The sequence below is a fragment of the Odontesthes bonariensis genome, chromosome 13 (assembly GCF_027942865.1).
Source record: "Odontesthes bonariensis isolate fOdoBon6 chromosome 13, fOdoBon6.hap1, whole genome shotgun sequence".
Taxonomy (NCBI): Eukaryota; Metazoa; Chordata; class Actinopteri; order Atheriniformes; family Atherinopsidae; genus Odontesthes; species Odontesthes bonariensis.
The window spans coordinates 27,702,789-27,720,113 of NC_134518.1; the positions used below are offsets into that span (position 1 = coordinate 27,702,789).

At 39.3% G+C, this 17,325-nt stretch overlaps 1 protein-coding gene across 1 annotated transcript in view; it reads left to right on the top strand.

The window, feature by feature from the left end:
• fgfrl1a (fibroblast growth factor receptor like 1a) overlaps positions 1–17,325 on the top strand; it is a 75,475-nt gene that overhangs the window by 19,489 nt on the left and 38,661 nt on the right. The window contains exon 3 of the mRNA XM_075481824.1: positions 8,215–8,487. Within this exon, the coding sequence (XP_075337939.1) occupies positions 8,215–8,487 (273 nt within the window). The remainder of the gene's footprint in view (positions 1–8,214; positions 8,488–17,325) is intronic.

The window sequence follows — 17,325 nt, forward strand, 5'->3', positions numbered from 1 at the left end:
ATGAGAATTGTGTAAGAACAAGAAGGGAAGTAATCATTCACATTTTTCATTTTATTTTGATTACAGTTAGAAGGGAGAATAAAAAGTATTTATCTTTTTTGCATGTATACGCCTGCATTTGAGTGTATGTGCTGCCAGAAAGCTGATGTGTGCGAGTCACTGAGGTGATCAGGTTGCCAAACCAACCACTCAGCAGATTCCTCAAAGTTTTGCTGGCCGCTGTGTATTTTTCTTTTGTATGCGTGTGTGTTTGAAAAAGAGAGAAACAAGTGTAGGCCTGAGGTTTGGTGTGTAAGAGTGCGTGTATGTGTGTAATGCAAGCCTTCAATGTTGAACCGCCCTCAGGCCCAATGTAAATTGTCAGGATGGAGTAACAAGCAGCATTTGACCTATTGATGGGGGATAAGTGATGAGTCCGAACGAGAAAGTGTTTGTATTTATGTGTGTGTACACCTGAGGAAGAGAACCTAATGTGCATCCATCACTCAGCCTTTGTGGCCAGAGGCGACACACAGGCAACAGAGTTTGTGTTTCAGTGTGTGTGTCAGTCAAACAGAAGCAAGAGGAGGAAAGACTGCTGGTTTTTGCAAGTTAACTCTGGTTCTGTTAATGGGGCCTTACACAACAAGCAATATTATTGCTACCAATCAGTTGAGACTAATTTATAACATGATTAAGGCTTCAAGATAATAATAAAAAAAACTATGATATTGTAGAGTTGCATATATATAGCAGAGATCCAGGGATTGGGGTAATTTGAGCAACACACACATATTCTCATTCAAGAACATCGAAAAGGGCAAACTTTATGCCTTTTTTCTAAACTCCATGCTTTGTTATAGGTAAGGAGTAGAAATAAAGATGTAAACGTTACTAATACAATTTGATAGTAACAAAGATCTCTGTTGGACCGATTTGTCTTTTTGTTCCACACTTCTGAGAAACACACACTAGTCTCACGGTGTACACACATGCTCACACACCTCTACCTTGTGCAGTACATCAACGCTATGTCCTGCTGTTAAGAGTTCTCCATCAAAAGCATTCCTCAGCTCTCCCCTCTCGCTCCAGTCTCACTTCCCTGCCAACAACAACGTTGTGCTGGACTCTGCAGACCCATCTGAGTCAAGGAGCAATGGAACGTAAAGAGCATTAAGGGGCCAAACTCTGGATCCAAAACGTAAAGAGCAGTCCCGGCTGTCACACACTGCCAAAACCTGAAACAGACAAAAAAAGAATTACCCAATAAGTAAGTATTTTCTTTGCCTTTAGAAAAATTATGTTTTTGAATACTAAAGCAGCTCTTGACTGCTTTCAAGAAACCTCACTTGTGCCCTCGTAAAGGAGTGTTGTCATGTATAGTTTTTCTATTAAACATGTTACAATTCCTGATTTGCCAGTTAATGATGGTGTTTATTTTAATGGAATATATTTGAAACACCCATTTATTTATGTATTTGATTATTTTGTCTTTGAAAGTCATTAATACGTTTGATAAGAAACATCACTGTGATGGCAATGATCTCTGAATTCCTAAGAATGCCCAATACAACACTAAAAAAAAAAGGGTTAAAACTTAAACAGTTTGCTTATGTCTACTAAAGTGATCATGTTAAGCTTAAGTAGTACTAGTGGCTGCCAACAGCAAGAAAAATAGCCTTTCTTTAGTTGACTTTAACAACTGTTGCAGTTTTCATGTTTTGGGTTCTTGACTCCAAATTGATTAAATGAAACCTGGTAAATCTACTAAACCTTCTCTATTATTATGAATGGTGTCATAGTAAATTGAATGAGTTTGTTCTGTGATGGACTAGACCTATAGATGATACACAGGTATATTAATCCATTTAATATTCAATTCCTGTAGGCTGAGCCTTGCTAGTTTGGAGAATCAGAACCTTTTTTGATGGTCAAGCTAAGGCTAAAAGCTTCTTAGAACAGGGCCACCATCTAAAACCATCTAAAACAACTCAAACCTAAAAAAAATCACAACAGTTTGGGCAAGAGCTTTGCTGTAAATATTTACAGCGTTTCCCATCTGGATCAGTTGTTTACATTTTCTCTCAACTGCAGAACATCCTGTAGCAACACAGTCTTTGGTGCATTCAAAAACAGTCCGATTCGGAACACCGTGTGGTCATATGGACCCAGCTATGCTGACCCAGTCCATGTAACTGTCTCCCACTCAAACAGCTATGAAAATGAAAAAAATTCAATTGTTTTAGATGGTAAAACATTTGACTTAACTTTTGGCTCCTTTCTGAGTAGCTTTATGCTTTAACTTGCTTGAACTAAGTCAGGAAACCGTCTGATTCTGAAACAGAGAGCACTCTGATGTGTACTGCAGGTAAAACACTTATTACTCTTAGTACTTCGCACAACCCCAGATTAAAAAAAACCACCAACAAACAAGGGGTTCAACCATATCCTACCAATTTTACCATATTTTTCCATACCCTTCCTTAGTGGAGTTTGGTCACTTGTCATAGTGATGGATCTGTTGACATGTGAGTTTGGCTGTTTAAGTCATAGCACTCATTTATAGCACTTTCAGGACTTTGTTGGTTTCTTTTAAGCATTCAATTGTATCTATTTTGAGTTTAGAAAGTCACCTGTAGAACCTTTTAGCCAGTATGGATAACAAGTTGTCAACATGCAGCGGATAAAATCAGAAAAGCTTTTGACAATTACATGTTATATATTTCCATAATAACTAATGTGGTTGAAAAAGGTTTGAGACATCCAGTGAGTGCAGAAAGAGTAGTTAAACTACTGTTTCCAAGGTCAAAAGTAAAATTTATTCTTTACTCCAAAATACTGTAGTTCCACTGCAACAAATTAATTACCACTGTTCGTTTTTATGACTCTTGTTATAGTGTAAGTCTGCTATAGATTTAATAAAAACATACTTGTGTGTCTTCTGTATTCTTCATATACCTTTCGAGAAATAACAGCCATTTACTGACAATAAATATCAGAAGATAAATGAAAGAACCATTTTTGTTTGTCAGTTATGTCGAAAATTGTACATGGTAGATATGTCATTAGAAGACATGGACAGAACAAGACGACAATATTAAAATGCAACAAATAGCTGTTTTTACACAGGTGAATGAAGATGACTATGATTATGGTTATTCCCAAAAGTCAGAATTTTATAGTTGTGCAAATATCGTGACCTGTGTATTCTGATAAATGGTGTTGTATAACTGTATGATTTCATAGAACACTGTCAAATTAAGGCTGTTTCTGGTTTGTTTTGCTGCTGTTTTTTACAGTGGTACTTTGCTGAAAAGTTATTTTCCATGTACTTTATTTAAATTAGCTCTTAAGGTGGGATTTCCTAATGAATGGTCAAAAATGGCCAGGAATTCTGTTGTTACTGGACACTTCTGCACCACACTGCAAAAAAAGAAATCCAGGAAAGATTAACTGATTTTATCTGCAAAAATAATAGCTGATAATGATGAGGCTTCCAAATAAAACCTAATTAATCATATAGCTTGGAACTTGTGCAGTGTATTTTCAGTTGCTTTGGGAGTAACTGTTAAAAGAACAGAATGTATGAACTGATTTCGTCTTTATTTGGCCTTCAGATCGTCACCTTCTGTCCATTCAGAGGCTGTGCAGCTCTGAGCAGGAAGGTTTCCATCTCTAAAGGACTGGTGTGTGTCTGAAGTGGGCTGTATTTTCCTGCCGTTAGGCTGCTGAATACCAAACGTTCACGTTAAATCTATTTACACACTCCCTGCTGTATAAGAGGAATAAGAGAGAGAGGGCATGTGTGCATGCATGTTTGTGTATGCAGGTGCAGACGAACTATCTTGAAGGTTCTTTGAATTGTCGTGGGAAGTCAGTTGTGTGCAAGTGAGACCCATAACTCAAATGCACTAAACATTTTGAAGCCCAGCAGGATTCTTTGCTATTACACACACAGTCACACAAATGATGAGCACTCAATGGTACTCAAGCACATTGTAAGACTTTGTTAGTGAAATTGGACTGTACAGTCTTAATTGGTCATAAATTGTACTGTCATTGTGTGTGTTTTTTTTCCTTTTTTTGGTACTTGAACCTTTGAATTCAATAACTGGAGCAAAGGCAGCCTAACCTCTACAAATTGTGATGGTGCCTCGACCGTACTTAACCATTTACATGGGGCTTTTTTTGCTAGTATTCGGTGGTCCCGCAGGCTTTCTCCAGTTCATCCTTAGTTTTATCAGTCATTGGGAGGTGTTGCGGTACTCCTATGCAAACTTCAAATGACAGTAATGTTATGTTGCAGTAAACTTGCTTATACATTCTGTGCAGGGCCTTTACAGTCATCTTAGCTAAGCACCCACTTCCAAAGAGAATTGCATCCTCTAATTTATGGGCAAACTGTCAAACTGTGGATTGCTGAAACTCTCTGAGTTGAACTCACTGAATTACTTTATAACGTTTCCCAGCTTCAAGTAAAACACATATTGCTAAGTATAAGTCATTTGAGATCTTTAAGTTCGTAATTTTTTTTTACGTTAGTGGATGCTTATTGTCATTGGAAACTGAAAAAAGGTTTCTGTACATTAAGATAATTTTAATCTCCAATCTTGCTGCATTGATTGAATTTGGAATTGATTTCTCATAAAGCGTATCATGGGGGTTCACACATTTTTTTTTTAAGGTTAAAGTTGTCTCTGTTGTATTTATTCCGAACAAACAACAGTAATCATCCATTCATTTTCTATACCAGCTTAATCCAACTCAGGGTCGCGGGGGGGCCTGGAGTCTATCCCAGCTGTCACTGGGCGAGAGGCAGGGTACACCCTGGAGAGGTCGCCAGCCCATCACAGGGCCACAGACAGACAAACAAGAAAAACAACCATCCACTCTCAAACTCACTCCAAAGGCCAATTTAGTGTCACCAATTAACATATGATACATTTTTTTTTGGACGATGGGAGGAAGCGGGAGTGTCCCGAGAGAACCCACTTTTACACTTTACTTTACTACAACTTTACTAATGCAGAATCCAAAGGGTTACATAAGCTGTCCCTCAGCTACGTGTATATATTCAGTGTTCAACCTAGAAATACAAACACACAGACTCTGACCCAGATTTTTTACTTGCTTTCACCCCCATGAGAGACATTTTAAAAGACTTTACTTCAGTCATGGTCCTTGGAGGAGGGGGAGAGGAAAATTAGGCTGCTGCTCATGTGTTCCCACCATCACTGGAGAAAGAGAGTTGGATGGGAGAAATTGGGGAGGAAAAGGAGGAAGATGTAGAAGAGGCTAACTGTCGAAAGTTGAGAGGTTCAGTGAGAGGTCATGCTCCTGTGGTCCCTTGAGGAAGAGATTGGGGAAGTTATGTGTATGTGTGCAGATCTGAAAAAGGCAGGAGGCCAGTAAATCACTCCTGAGAGAAAGAAAAGATTCCGCTGTGGACGAAGAAGATGGTGTGAATGAGAGTGATGAAAGAGGACAAGCAAGAGAAAAATGGATAGAGCCAGAGAAAGGGGGAAAAGAGTGATGACAGGGAAAAAGAGAGGACGGGAGGTGGTAGTAAGAGGAAAAGAGGGGCCATGGGCAAGTAAAAAAGAGGTAGCAGGGGAGTAGTAAGAGTTCAGCCGAATGTGATTTCAATCTGTTGGCGAAAGAAAAGAACAAGAAATGAATTGAAAAATAGAAAAAAAAAACATTAAAGCAGTCTGCAAGTAAACAAAAAAAATAAGTAAAAGTGTGCAAGAGAAATGAGGAGGGAATTTTAGATTGCTTAAAGTAAGGATAAAGAGAAGTGGTTTTCTCTGTTTTTCAAGAAGCTGTACCATATAATATGAAGAAAATATCAAAAATACAGCCTAGGGAGCCATGGATAACTAACCTGATAACCACAAAAGAAAACAGATATAAGTCGGGAGGGAAACTGAACTGAGTAAACCATTTAGCTCAAGGAACACATTCCCCATTTAGGAATGAGGAGGATAGAGTGAGCAAAGAAGAAGGGCGGCTCCTGTGAATACCTCTGCGTGACCAATGCCTTTTTCACACATTTTATTTCTATCCATCTATCACTGCACCCACCTCCTTTTTCCTTGTTTAAACAACGACCAGCACACAGAAACTCCCGTAACTGTTCTCTCATTTTTATATCTTCCCACTTCTTAGACTTTATCCATACTACTTTATTTAATTTTTTCCATTTGCAAAAGCAGTTGCAGAGTGAAAAAAAACTACATTTCTGAAATCTGATACATGTATATCCTTACATTTATGTTCACCCATGTTGGCCACAGTAAACACACTGCAAATATTTTAATAATAAATTACCTGAGGACATATGAATTACTGAAGAGTGTATTCAGCTGGCAAAAGTGTGCTTGCTCTGCTCTGCAGTCTCAGATCAGATGGTATAGTGGTGCACAAACTAGTTCTGACTGAATTGGATCTCCCAGAAAGCTGAACCAGGACTCACCTGTTGCAATCTAGGACAGTGAAGTTGGAGATGCAGCTGAATGATATCAGTCCCTGCCACAACATCAGCTTCACTTGCTTCCAGTTAAGGAAAGGTTAGCAGTGACCATAACATCAAAATGCTATTGCAGGCTGCTACAAGTAAATCAATGTTTGTGAAACACTGTTATTGATAGTGGATAGCTTTGTTCTTCACATTGATTAAAACAGATAAAAAGCTTAAAGGCATTTAAGCTTTACTAAGTCTGGATGACTTGCCTTATTTAAGTGTATATGTGGGACAATATTGCCAACATTCCACATAAGCAATCTTCCACGCTATAACTCAGAGTATGCCCAGTTGGAGAAATGAATGCTCTCAGTGGCAAAAAAGTATCAGACTAATTAAACAAACCTTAAAAGGTTGTTCTGTATTTTGAGCCATGTTTGCAGATATTTCTGCAGTGTGTCCGGCCAACTGTATTTTGTTGGATAAGCCTCTATCAGGCACATTGTTAAAATTAGTCACTGCTTTGTACTTCCTTTGAAATGTTTAACCTGCAGGACATGACCTGAAGTGAGATGTTTTATGGTGGATTGTCCTACCGTTGCCTTTTGTTGTTTGTCAGAACATTGTTTGCTACATGGTGGCCTTTTACTTGTTTTTACTGGACTGTTTGCGAAGTATTGTTTTAACCTAAAAGGAGTAACGAAAGGTCAAACAGAGATGTACGGCAGGCATTGAAACTGGTTAACTCCTACAGCACCTCCTGCTTCCATCTCTCTGTCTTCCTGTTTGTCTTTCTTTTTAGGCCTCTCCTCCTCCATATTTCATTCCCTTTATCCTCACAGACTTACTCCCTAAAATTCCTTCCTATTCCTATTCACTGTTTCCTCATGTCCTCCTTACTTGCTCGTTCCCTTCCTCACCCTCCTTCCTTTCTTTTTCCTCCCCCATATCACTTTTTGTTCTCTCCATCCTTTCCTCCCACCTTTCCAATTCAAACAGGCTACTTTTTCACCCCCTTTGTTTTTCTAGTATGCAGTTTCACAGTCGAGCGGCTACTGAGCGGTCAAGGTCATGCCTGATTTTATGTTTCGGCACGGCATCTCCGTTTATATTAAGCGTACCGCTCAGGGTGTGTTTGCTCCAAGGGGATGCTATGGTTGTCTGTGTTATATTATCTGTGTTTTAGTTAAGCCATCAAGGACTTAGTAAAGATTAAGGGAAAATTCCTGTGAATACCATGCCAAATTTGGAAACCAGATATTTTGTGCTAGTTTTTGGTTTGATCTGAAATGGTTTATTGATTTTACAGTATATTCAAGCTCTGACATATCAAATGTTGTCAGATTTACAACAATAAAGTCCTTGGCCTGGTTCTAGTAATAGCATTAACTGTAAATTAATTCCTTTTTTGCCATCCTGTAAGCCAAGTCTGACTACTCCAGGTTATCCCTTCAATGCAAAGTTAATGATAGCATGAAAATGTAACACAATAACTAGAACCTGAGAACTGGTGTTTGGATTTAGGTTCAAATGCAAAGAAAAATTGTATTTGTCAAACAAATTGAACCAATTATTTGACCAGTAATTGCCAGTAAGGAGTCAGAATGACTTATCTAGGGAAAAATAATTGGATGTGCTCTGTTGACTCAGCACCAATCATGAATCCAACAGCAGGATGTCATGTCAGGTATTTCTTCCCCGCTCTTCCAAATCAAACCAGCTGGATTTTGCTCCTTCTGGTAGTAAAATCTCTTTCTACTTCTTCCCTTAAGGTCCCCCCAGGGTGTCAGAGAGGGTAACCCATCGTCAAAGCATTCGCCTGGGTCGCACTATGAAGTTGCCCTGCCCTGTAGAAGGCGACCCCCCTCCCCTCATCATGTGGACCAAAGATGGCCGCAACATCCACAGTGGCTGGACACGATTCAGGGTGCTACAGCATGGCCTTCGTATTAACGAAGTTGAGACAGATGACGCAGGGACATACATCTGTAAGGCCACCAATGGGTTTGGCAGCGTGAACATCAACTATACACTTATTGTTATTGGTAAGTACTTTTTGAAATTTTAGCCATTGTAAAATGAGAAACCAATACAAACGTCTAAATGGAATGGAGAAAACTGCGATGAATCGAATTGGCGGGATAAAAACACGACACGGCTTTACAACAGAACCTGGTACTCTAACACAACATCAATTTATGTCAGTGTAAACGCTCACTTTATATTCCTCCTCAAAAGATACTGATACTGATACGAGCCCCACTCTCTAACACTGCTCAAACAATACAATTTTTACAAATCTATAGAGAGTCTAAACAAGGGATTTTTTTTCTGCATTTGGTGTTATGTACTTACATCTTCTTGTTTTTTGTTTCAGTCTTTGAGCTTTTAAACCATTATTACCCAGGTTAGTTTGGTTTGCAATTATAAATTAGTTTTACTTTAGGTGTAGTTCTTCAGATAGTGAAGCACTTCTGCTGTCTGAGTCTTCATGCTCGTGTTTGTCATCACAGTTGTTGTGTGTTCTTGTATAATAATGAGTGAGACATTTGTAAGAGAAGATGCCTTTGTTTTAGCGTTGGCTATGTTTGCGTGTGAGACATGGCGTAAGTGTGGAATGCAATGTCTGTGTGTGCGTCTCAATTTTAAACATCACTATAAAAGGGACTTTGTTGTTCCGTGGTCCTTTTTCCTACACAATGAGTCTGTAACTCCCTTCCTAGATGCTGTACCTGTTGTCGGTATGTCTGGGTTCGTATATATACATGCTTTTGTCTCAGCTTTTCAAAGTGTTGGTCGTCATGTGGTGGCGGCAATCCGTGACCCTGTGTACGACCTTGCAGCTCAAACACAGGTGTGTTTATTCTATACAAATCTCAAATAGCCACATCTCTCGACTCTTATCCATGTAAACAAAATATCTGCTGGAAGGACATTGTGTCAGTGTGCATTTGCACATACAAGTCTGTTTGTTTGGCTACTTGTATGACTGGGTAGGTGTAGTGGAGTACCGCCACAGCCCTATGTGTATGCGTGCATCATTCGATGTTTGTGCACATGCCACTGTGTGTGTGTCAAGTTTCAGTCAGTAGAGTGGATGCCAGCGAGGAGATTAGGGCTGCAAAGCGTTCCAGAGAATCTGACTAAAACATCTCCCTCTGCCCTGTGTCGGCACTTCAAAGACGGGGTTGAGTAAAATGCTCCGATACAGATATAACCAGCCACTACTTCTGTGTCCTTCTGATGGTAGGTGATACACATCGTAGTATCCTCATAGATCTTTGTATTTATAAGATATTTTTTCATTTAAATTTAAGCTAAGTAGATTCTTAAAGGTGGAGCAGTGTTTACAATATTTATGTTATTCAGATTTAAATTATGTTAAAGAAGCAACTGATTTTACCCAGTATTTGTTTCTGAATTTAAATTTTTTGTTCATTTTTTTTAAATGTAATTCTAGTTACCCCAATACATTCCTAATACCCATTAATACAATAAATTGGCACGTTGCCAGTGAATAATATGCTTATATGCTCTCCAGTAATCATAATCGGTATGCGATTCAAAGCTTCATTGGTCTTGACCTGAACTTCAAAGACGAGCTGCCGTACAGAAGATGGGAGGGTGGGGAGATTTGGAGGGTGGTGGGGGGCAACAGCTGCCGCTGAGGTCATCCAGGCAAGCAGCTGCTGCCCCCCACCATCCCCCCACTACCCTCATTCACTGTCCCTTTTCATTCACTTCAGCAACGCACACACACACACATTCTGCAAAGACAATGAACTGGGAAAATCTGCAAGAACGAATCATTTGTCTGTGACTGCTCAGGCGGAGCTACCACTATGACTTAAAGCATCAATCGATTGAAATAATCACCATTAAATCCTCATTTGTTTTCCACAAAAATACACCCCACATTAATACTACCCAAACCAACGTGTACATTGAAAGTTGTCCATTTAATGTAAATGTAAATAGTTTTCTGAAACACAACAATAGTGTTTTTATTTGGTCAAACAGTTTCATCTGAGTGTGCACGGAGGAGCAGATCTGGAGCAGTTCAGTCACGTTAACATATGGAGAGTGTCACTTAGATGGTGAAATTTCTATGTTTCTAGACTATTCTTACTGGAGTTCATATTCTTCAGCTCAGCTTTTTGGCCAACATTGAGGAGGGAAACTCTTCACCTCCATTACATCTGGACAACCTCCAGCTGCTGAGGAGAAGAATCTGATACGACCACAAGCTCCACAACGTCTATTAAAGACACATTGACATGAGACTATGTTGACAAAGGATTGAGGTTGGGTCGCATCCACATCTGAAATTATACCCATACCGATGGCTAAAATTCAAAATGCAAATTTTAGATTCTTAGCTTTGTCTGCCATGATAAGAATGTAATTATTTGCAAAAAATAAGACAAAACCATTTAGTTTCTACATGATTTATTTGATATTTTCCTACTTTCCCCTTTCACTCCCAACAACCCCGCAACCCCTTGTGTCAGGATGTAACTGTGTTTTTCTTAGAGGCGTCCAGAGTCTTAATGTTGACTGATACCAGTACAAATGTTAAGCTGATCATATCCAAAAGGCAGGTTGTCTTCAGCAGTGACATTTTGCCTTAGAGCTGGGCTGGTGTTCCAGCCAGGAAAAAGAAGAAAAGTATGTTTGACTATCATTTCTCCATTTAATCTACACTTACAATTCCATTTACAACATCGGCCACAGATCAGGATTACATTAGAACAGAGGGACGCTACCACCTCTAGCAGTTCCCCCACCCAAATTCCCAAATGGTGTTTGAGACAGTTCATTTTCAATGCACATTCATGATGTAGCAGTTAACTGCACATTGAAAGGAGAGAATGGATGGTATGAAGATGTGATGAAGGCTGAAAAGCTCAGTTGTGAAAAAACAAAAGGTGTTGGAGGGTGATTGAGCCGAATTTGTCAAACTAACAGACTAACTAATTTCCAAGAGGACAAACAAACAGAGTGAATCATCAAGGCAAAGAAAGAGATGATGATGATGAGCCTGATAATTAATATGGAATATCACATTGTCAGTGAGTTGCCAAGAAAAATATCTATAAAAAGGTAGGGTTTTTTTGTCAGTTTTCAACCTGACGGGTATGCAGAGTGAAAATGGTGCATTTCTCATCATTCACGTTATAAAGCAGTGTATTTTCAACAGTCAACTGGGTTTGGTTCCTGAACATAACTGAACAGCGAGCTAAATCAGAAGTTTTCAGAAACAGTAAATTAATGAAAAATAGCTTTATCAATTTGATGTCAAACTTGAGTGTATCAGTACTTAGTCCCATGTCATATTTGGATCCAGGGAGTTTGGAAATCACATCGCTATCCTCTGAGCTTTGCATGTTTTTTGGGCCATTCCATGTTGCCTGCTCTGCAACACGGATTTGGCTGGTCTTATGTACATAATGCCATCCACATAAATGCCAGGACTCAAGGTTTTCCAACACAACATTATATTTTAAAAGGTGATCATTGTTATTCAGTTCACCAGTTAGTGGTTTTTATCTTGTGACTGATACATCTAAATAAGAATCATACATAGTTATAAAGCAATTATACCATCACAACTAAGTTAGAACTCTATACATATTTGACACAGTAACAAACATGTAGCCATTTTTTAGCTCTGTGTGGTTGCTGTCTTGTGGTCAGATCTTGGGTTAGACCGGTAGGTTTTTATCACTCCCCTTCTAGGCATTTTAAAAGCCTTCTATTTCTATAAAAAGTAAAGATAAAAAACTGTCAATTTTATTGAGTTACTAGAACTCTAATTTTGTTTTGAATCACCAAGTCCCAGAAATTTCATTTTAAAGTGCACAGAATGAGAAGTTAATGAAAGTACCAGTATTATTGTGTTAACACAAGTCATCAAAGATAAAGTTTACAACTTAAAAGCTTTATCTAAGACAGGAGACAATTGTTCAGGAGACAAAGGCAAAACCCCTGAAATGTTTTTTAGTGAGTAAGTTAGTCCAGTTTAGTCAAAAATAAGCACAAACAAAGTGCACCGGTGGATTCTAAATGAAACGTTCACTCGATGTTTACTAGATTCCAAGGGCAGCAGAGGTTTACTGTTGCATGTTAATCAGAATAAGATTAGATTATTCATACGTTTCACATCGGTTTAATGGTTGTGTGGAGTTCAATTTTCAACTTTAATATAGTATTTCACTGACTCAGAAGAGCATGGATGCCTTCATGTGAATGTATAGTGAAAAGGAAGCTCTCATCTCCACTGACATGAGACAGCAATAAAGTTGCAAAAAACAGTTCTCTGTTTAGCATAAAGTAAAACTGTAGATCTTATTTAGACTTAAATAATATCTATGAATATAAAATGCAGGATAGTAAGAAATTAACTGTTTCATTTATCGGTCTTGGACAAGAAACTTCCAGACTGAAAATCAGTCCCACGCTGGCCCTGCATTTTATTCCAGTGACTGTTGTCTGCGTCAAGCTTCGATAATTGTATCAACACTCGCAATCACTTCGACTCACCATTTCCTTGATTGTGCTGGACTTTTACAAACTGCAGGAGTTACTCTTTTTCTGCCTGATTGACACTAATGTCAACCAAAGCGCTGTAGTACTGAGTACATTGAAAGAAATAAGTTTGACACACTACAAATTACATTTTAAAGATCAAAAACGTACTTTGACAGTCCATCAACTAATTGAACATGAATATGTATACAATACAAGCTGGAATTATGTGAATTGTCACCAACTGGAGAATACAAAAATGGCACCCAGATACACTTTGTACTCCACAAGGTTAACTTCCAAGGTTAACCCCTCCCTGTAATTCAAGCCAGGAATCATGCCTCAGCATCTCCTTGGAGAGCCAGTCAGCATGAAAAGAAGTGTTTTCATAGCTGGAACAATCTGCATTGCCAATGATGTTTAAGGCATGGGGGATGGATGGGCGTATGGGTGCAGTTATCTCAGTCTCAGAGGTGATGGCATGTCTCCACTGCTTATAACTGGATGAAAACAAAGTTGTTTTGTTTTCTGCTGCTCTGCTGAGAGTTCTCTTTGCTGTTTTGCTTCACTTCCTCTCTTCCCTCTTGCCTCCCGCTCCCTGCTTTCATCTCCACCCCTCTCCTGTGTGGTCCCCCTGTAATTACTCTATGGCCGCTCCGTTTCATAGTAATGAGCCCACACCTGCATCTTATAGTCTCTTCCTCTCAATTTCTAACCCAAAGTATCCTTAACACCTTTTTTCTATTAGCACTCAGTCTTGGCCCTAACTCCTCCGTTTCAGTGCTGGCTCATTTTTCCCTGACCGCATTTTAATTTGTATCAATATTTTCACAGTTTCCCATTTTTCCCAGATGCGACAGCACTTGATTGCCGTAAATTTGCTCTTGCCCAGTGGTTGGAAGACATGTAGAGACGTTTTGGGAAGGCAGGCTTTTGTTGGCGGGGCAAATTGGAAGATTCCTTGAAATGTTTGTTCTTTTATTGTGAGTCAGTTGGCAAATGTTTGTTTGACTAAATAGTCTGAGTGTGCGTGTTTGTGCTTGTTTATCTGATGGCTTGTATATGTGTTGGTGTGAGTGGAATTATGGGACCACCAGTGAAGTGAAACTAAAAAAGACGTTATTTTTTCAGGTCTACAAACCTCAGAGGCCTTCATAAACTAAAACTGCAGCATGGGCTCTCAGTTATTCCTCCAACAGACTTGATCTTTCTTTCCTTTTCTGCGCTTTTTCACTCTTTGTATCTGGCTTTCCAAATCATTTGTAGGAACTTCAGAATTTTTCCCCCTCTTCCCAGTGAAGTGAATGATAGAAGATTTATTGTTCAAACCAGATGTGATGACAATGGAAGCGTGTAAGTAGCAAAGATGGGCAGCAGTGCATAAAATGGAAGGAAGAGAGAAGTTCAGAGTCGTGTGAGCATATAAATTCAGCTTTGAGTTTGAATGAGCCTGCTCATCAAGGCACACTGTCTGAGCTTGTATGCAGGTCCATTCATAAGTGATGTTTGTGATGATTTGAGGTGATTTAAGAGGTGATTTAAGAACTCGGGCAGAGCAGCTGACGTCTGGTCATAACTGGAGAACAAAAAGAAAGGAAAACAGAGAGAAACATATCAAATGTAGATGTACGTTTGAATGAAGGAGCTTGTAGGGGAATTTGTGTTCGTTATGCGACAAATATGAAATCTGAGTGGAAAAAATGGTATCACAAACTAAAACAGATTTGGAAAATGATTTAGTTATTCAGTTTCTACAGCTTCTCAACATAAATTATGCGGTTTTGTACTAGGATTAGTCCACTAACACTGCCGAACACAACTATAATCGGTTATTGTCTTATCTACACTGACATCCTGACTACGCACAGCTCAGTTTACTGAATAATGACAATTAATTGGAATATTGCATGTTGACTAAAAGATATCAAATTGTTTCCTCAGACTTCCTTTGTTTCCCAGCATGTGTAGACTTCTTTGAAAGCAAACCACACTCTTCCTTATCCCAGGTTCATTATGCATGTGTGAGACTGCAGCTGTCTTCCTGCCAGAAGCTAACACATCAGATCAGGTTGCAGACCAACATCATCTCTCTATCCATCAGTCCCTCCATCCTGATTTCTGCTCTGTATTTGCGTTCTCAGGTTTCTGTGGTTTTAATTGAGCTATCTGGTGCCTCATCTGGAGAGGATGTAGAGGTGGCCAAAGTTTGCAGCCTAATTGGAGTCTTACGCACACACGCAGAAATGTGCGAGTGTGTGTGATTGCAGAGCTTGAAATGAATCTCAAATAACCCAGTGTCAGTCACACACAGCCTCACCCATCTACTTGCAAACATACCACTTCTGCTCAGGTTACACTCAGCACTGTCTCACTAATCGTAGAAAAATGCATGGAGAGAACCTGGAGCTGCAGTTTGCTACAAGAAATTTGGAGTTCGTTTGTCGGATTGTTTGAAGTCTCATAGGGGATATTTTGGTGAGAGGGTATCAGTCATAATTCAAAGTATATGAAAAAGATGTTGTTGTAAAATGCAGCCCAGAAATAATCAAGTGGTTTAGCTCCCCTCCTAGAGAGACAAAAACTTTCCAGATTTTGCCTCTCCATTCTTTCCCTGTGAATTTAATAAAGCACGAGCTAAGAAAAAAGATTTGCTTGAATAAGTTTTTCATTGCAGCACTTTCACAGTTACAGTACTTCCTTCAAGTCGTGTACATTGTTGGTGATGATGAAACAACATGAAAATGTGTAAAATATTTGTTAAGCATGTATATCATCAGATTATCTAACTTTTTGAAACGATGAAGTGATCACAAAAGGTTTTTCACGCGTTTGATAAAGCAACAGCTGCCCTAGTGTTTTCCTTGCATGAGAGGTCCAGAAGAAAAAAAGAATTCGACTTATTTGGAGCAGTTAGGAACCACGCAGACTCCAGCAGAAATTAGACCAACTTTTAAAAATGGCTCCTTGAAAGACATGTCTGTGGCATGACTTAACAGAATTTGATTTATTCATTTAAAAGTTAAGTCAGAGGTGAGAGAGTGAATGTACATGCATCATTGTTCCCTGTCACAACCATTCCTTGCTGTTCTGCATCAGGTTTCTTTCATTCTCTTTGTAAAAACATGCCGCCCTTACAGTGAGGTAGACAAAGCTGGTGCTGCGGAAATCAGGGTGGCACTGTGGAGACGGGACGTGTAAACATGCTGGTGTGTATGTGCGTGTGACAGTGCACATATGAAAGAGCACAGCGGGATAGTGGAGGTCCAGATGGGAGAGACAGAATGGAGTCAAGTTTCAAAAGCTTTTTTCCGCCTTGTTGTGCAGTACAGATAAACACGCAGATGCACAAAGATATATTTTTCATATCTTTTTGCATACAAATATCAACAAGAGGGCACAGAAAAATATTTGTCCATTTAGTTACGTAGACACCAAACTGCACACACATCCGCAATGAAACGTTCGTCAAGGGTTCCTGGCCTCCATTTCATGGCCGTCTGTCCCACATCCTCCCGTTCTGCCTCGTTTCCCTTACAGCAAAGAGATGGAAAGAAGATGGACATGACAGAGAGATGGCAAAAAAAGAGGGAACAAAGCTTTCATTTTATTTTTTTTTATGGTGCTCTACAGACACCAACAGGTCCAGAGAATAAAGGAAATCCGTGTCCTAACAGGTTGAGGTGTTGCAGAGAGTTGTATCTTCTGTATCCAGTGAAACTCAAACTTATTCAGCAAAACAAAACACTATCTCTTACCTGGCGCCGAGGTGGTCTCTGGGAAATTTATTTTCATAACATTGCAACCAAAACAGTTGTGGTTTTGTTTGTCCTTTCTCTTTCCACTCTCTTTCTCTCACAACCCTCCTGCTGTTATGTCCTTCTATATTACCAGTCAAGAGGAGACGTCTTTACTCTAGAGCGCCTTTCACCTCCTTGTTCTTTCCCCTCCTGTTTGCCTTCATGCTTCATTTGAAGCCGTGTATGTGCATGTGTCTGTGTGTGGGTGAGTTTAACTTTTTTTTTCTACATATTGTGTGCCAAGTCAAGCTCTCACATACCCCTAATGGGTCTTAAATACCCTGTGCTAGCTTTGACTTCTCAATTCTCCGTACTAGATGCCATCGGTCAGTCAACAAGCCTTTTTCTAGAGGCCCAAGTAGTGACTCATTCTGAAAAGGAAATCCACCCAAAAACAGAAGTGAGGCACAGGATTCACAAAATTATCCAGAGTTTAACTGATGTTGCCTCTCATTTAAAGCTGCAGTCTGCAACTCTTTTTCAAGCATAATGCCTGGAACTGTACGGGGATTCTGAAAGTAGTACATTAAATACCTCAATACAAAAAAAAATGAGTTC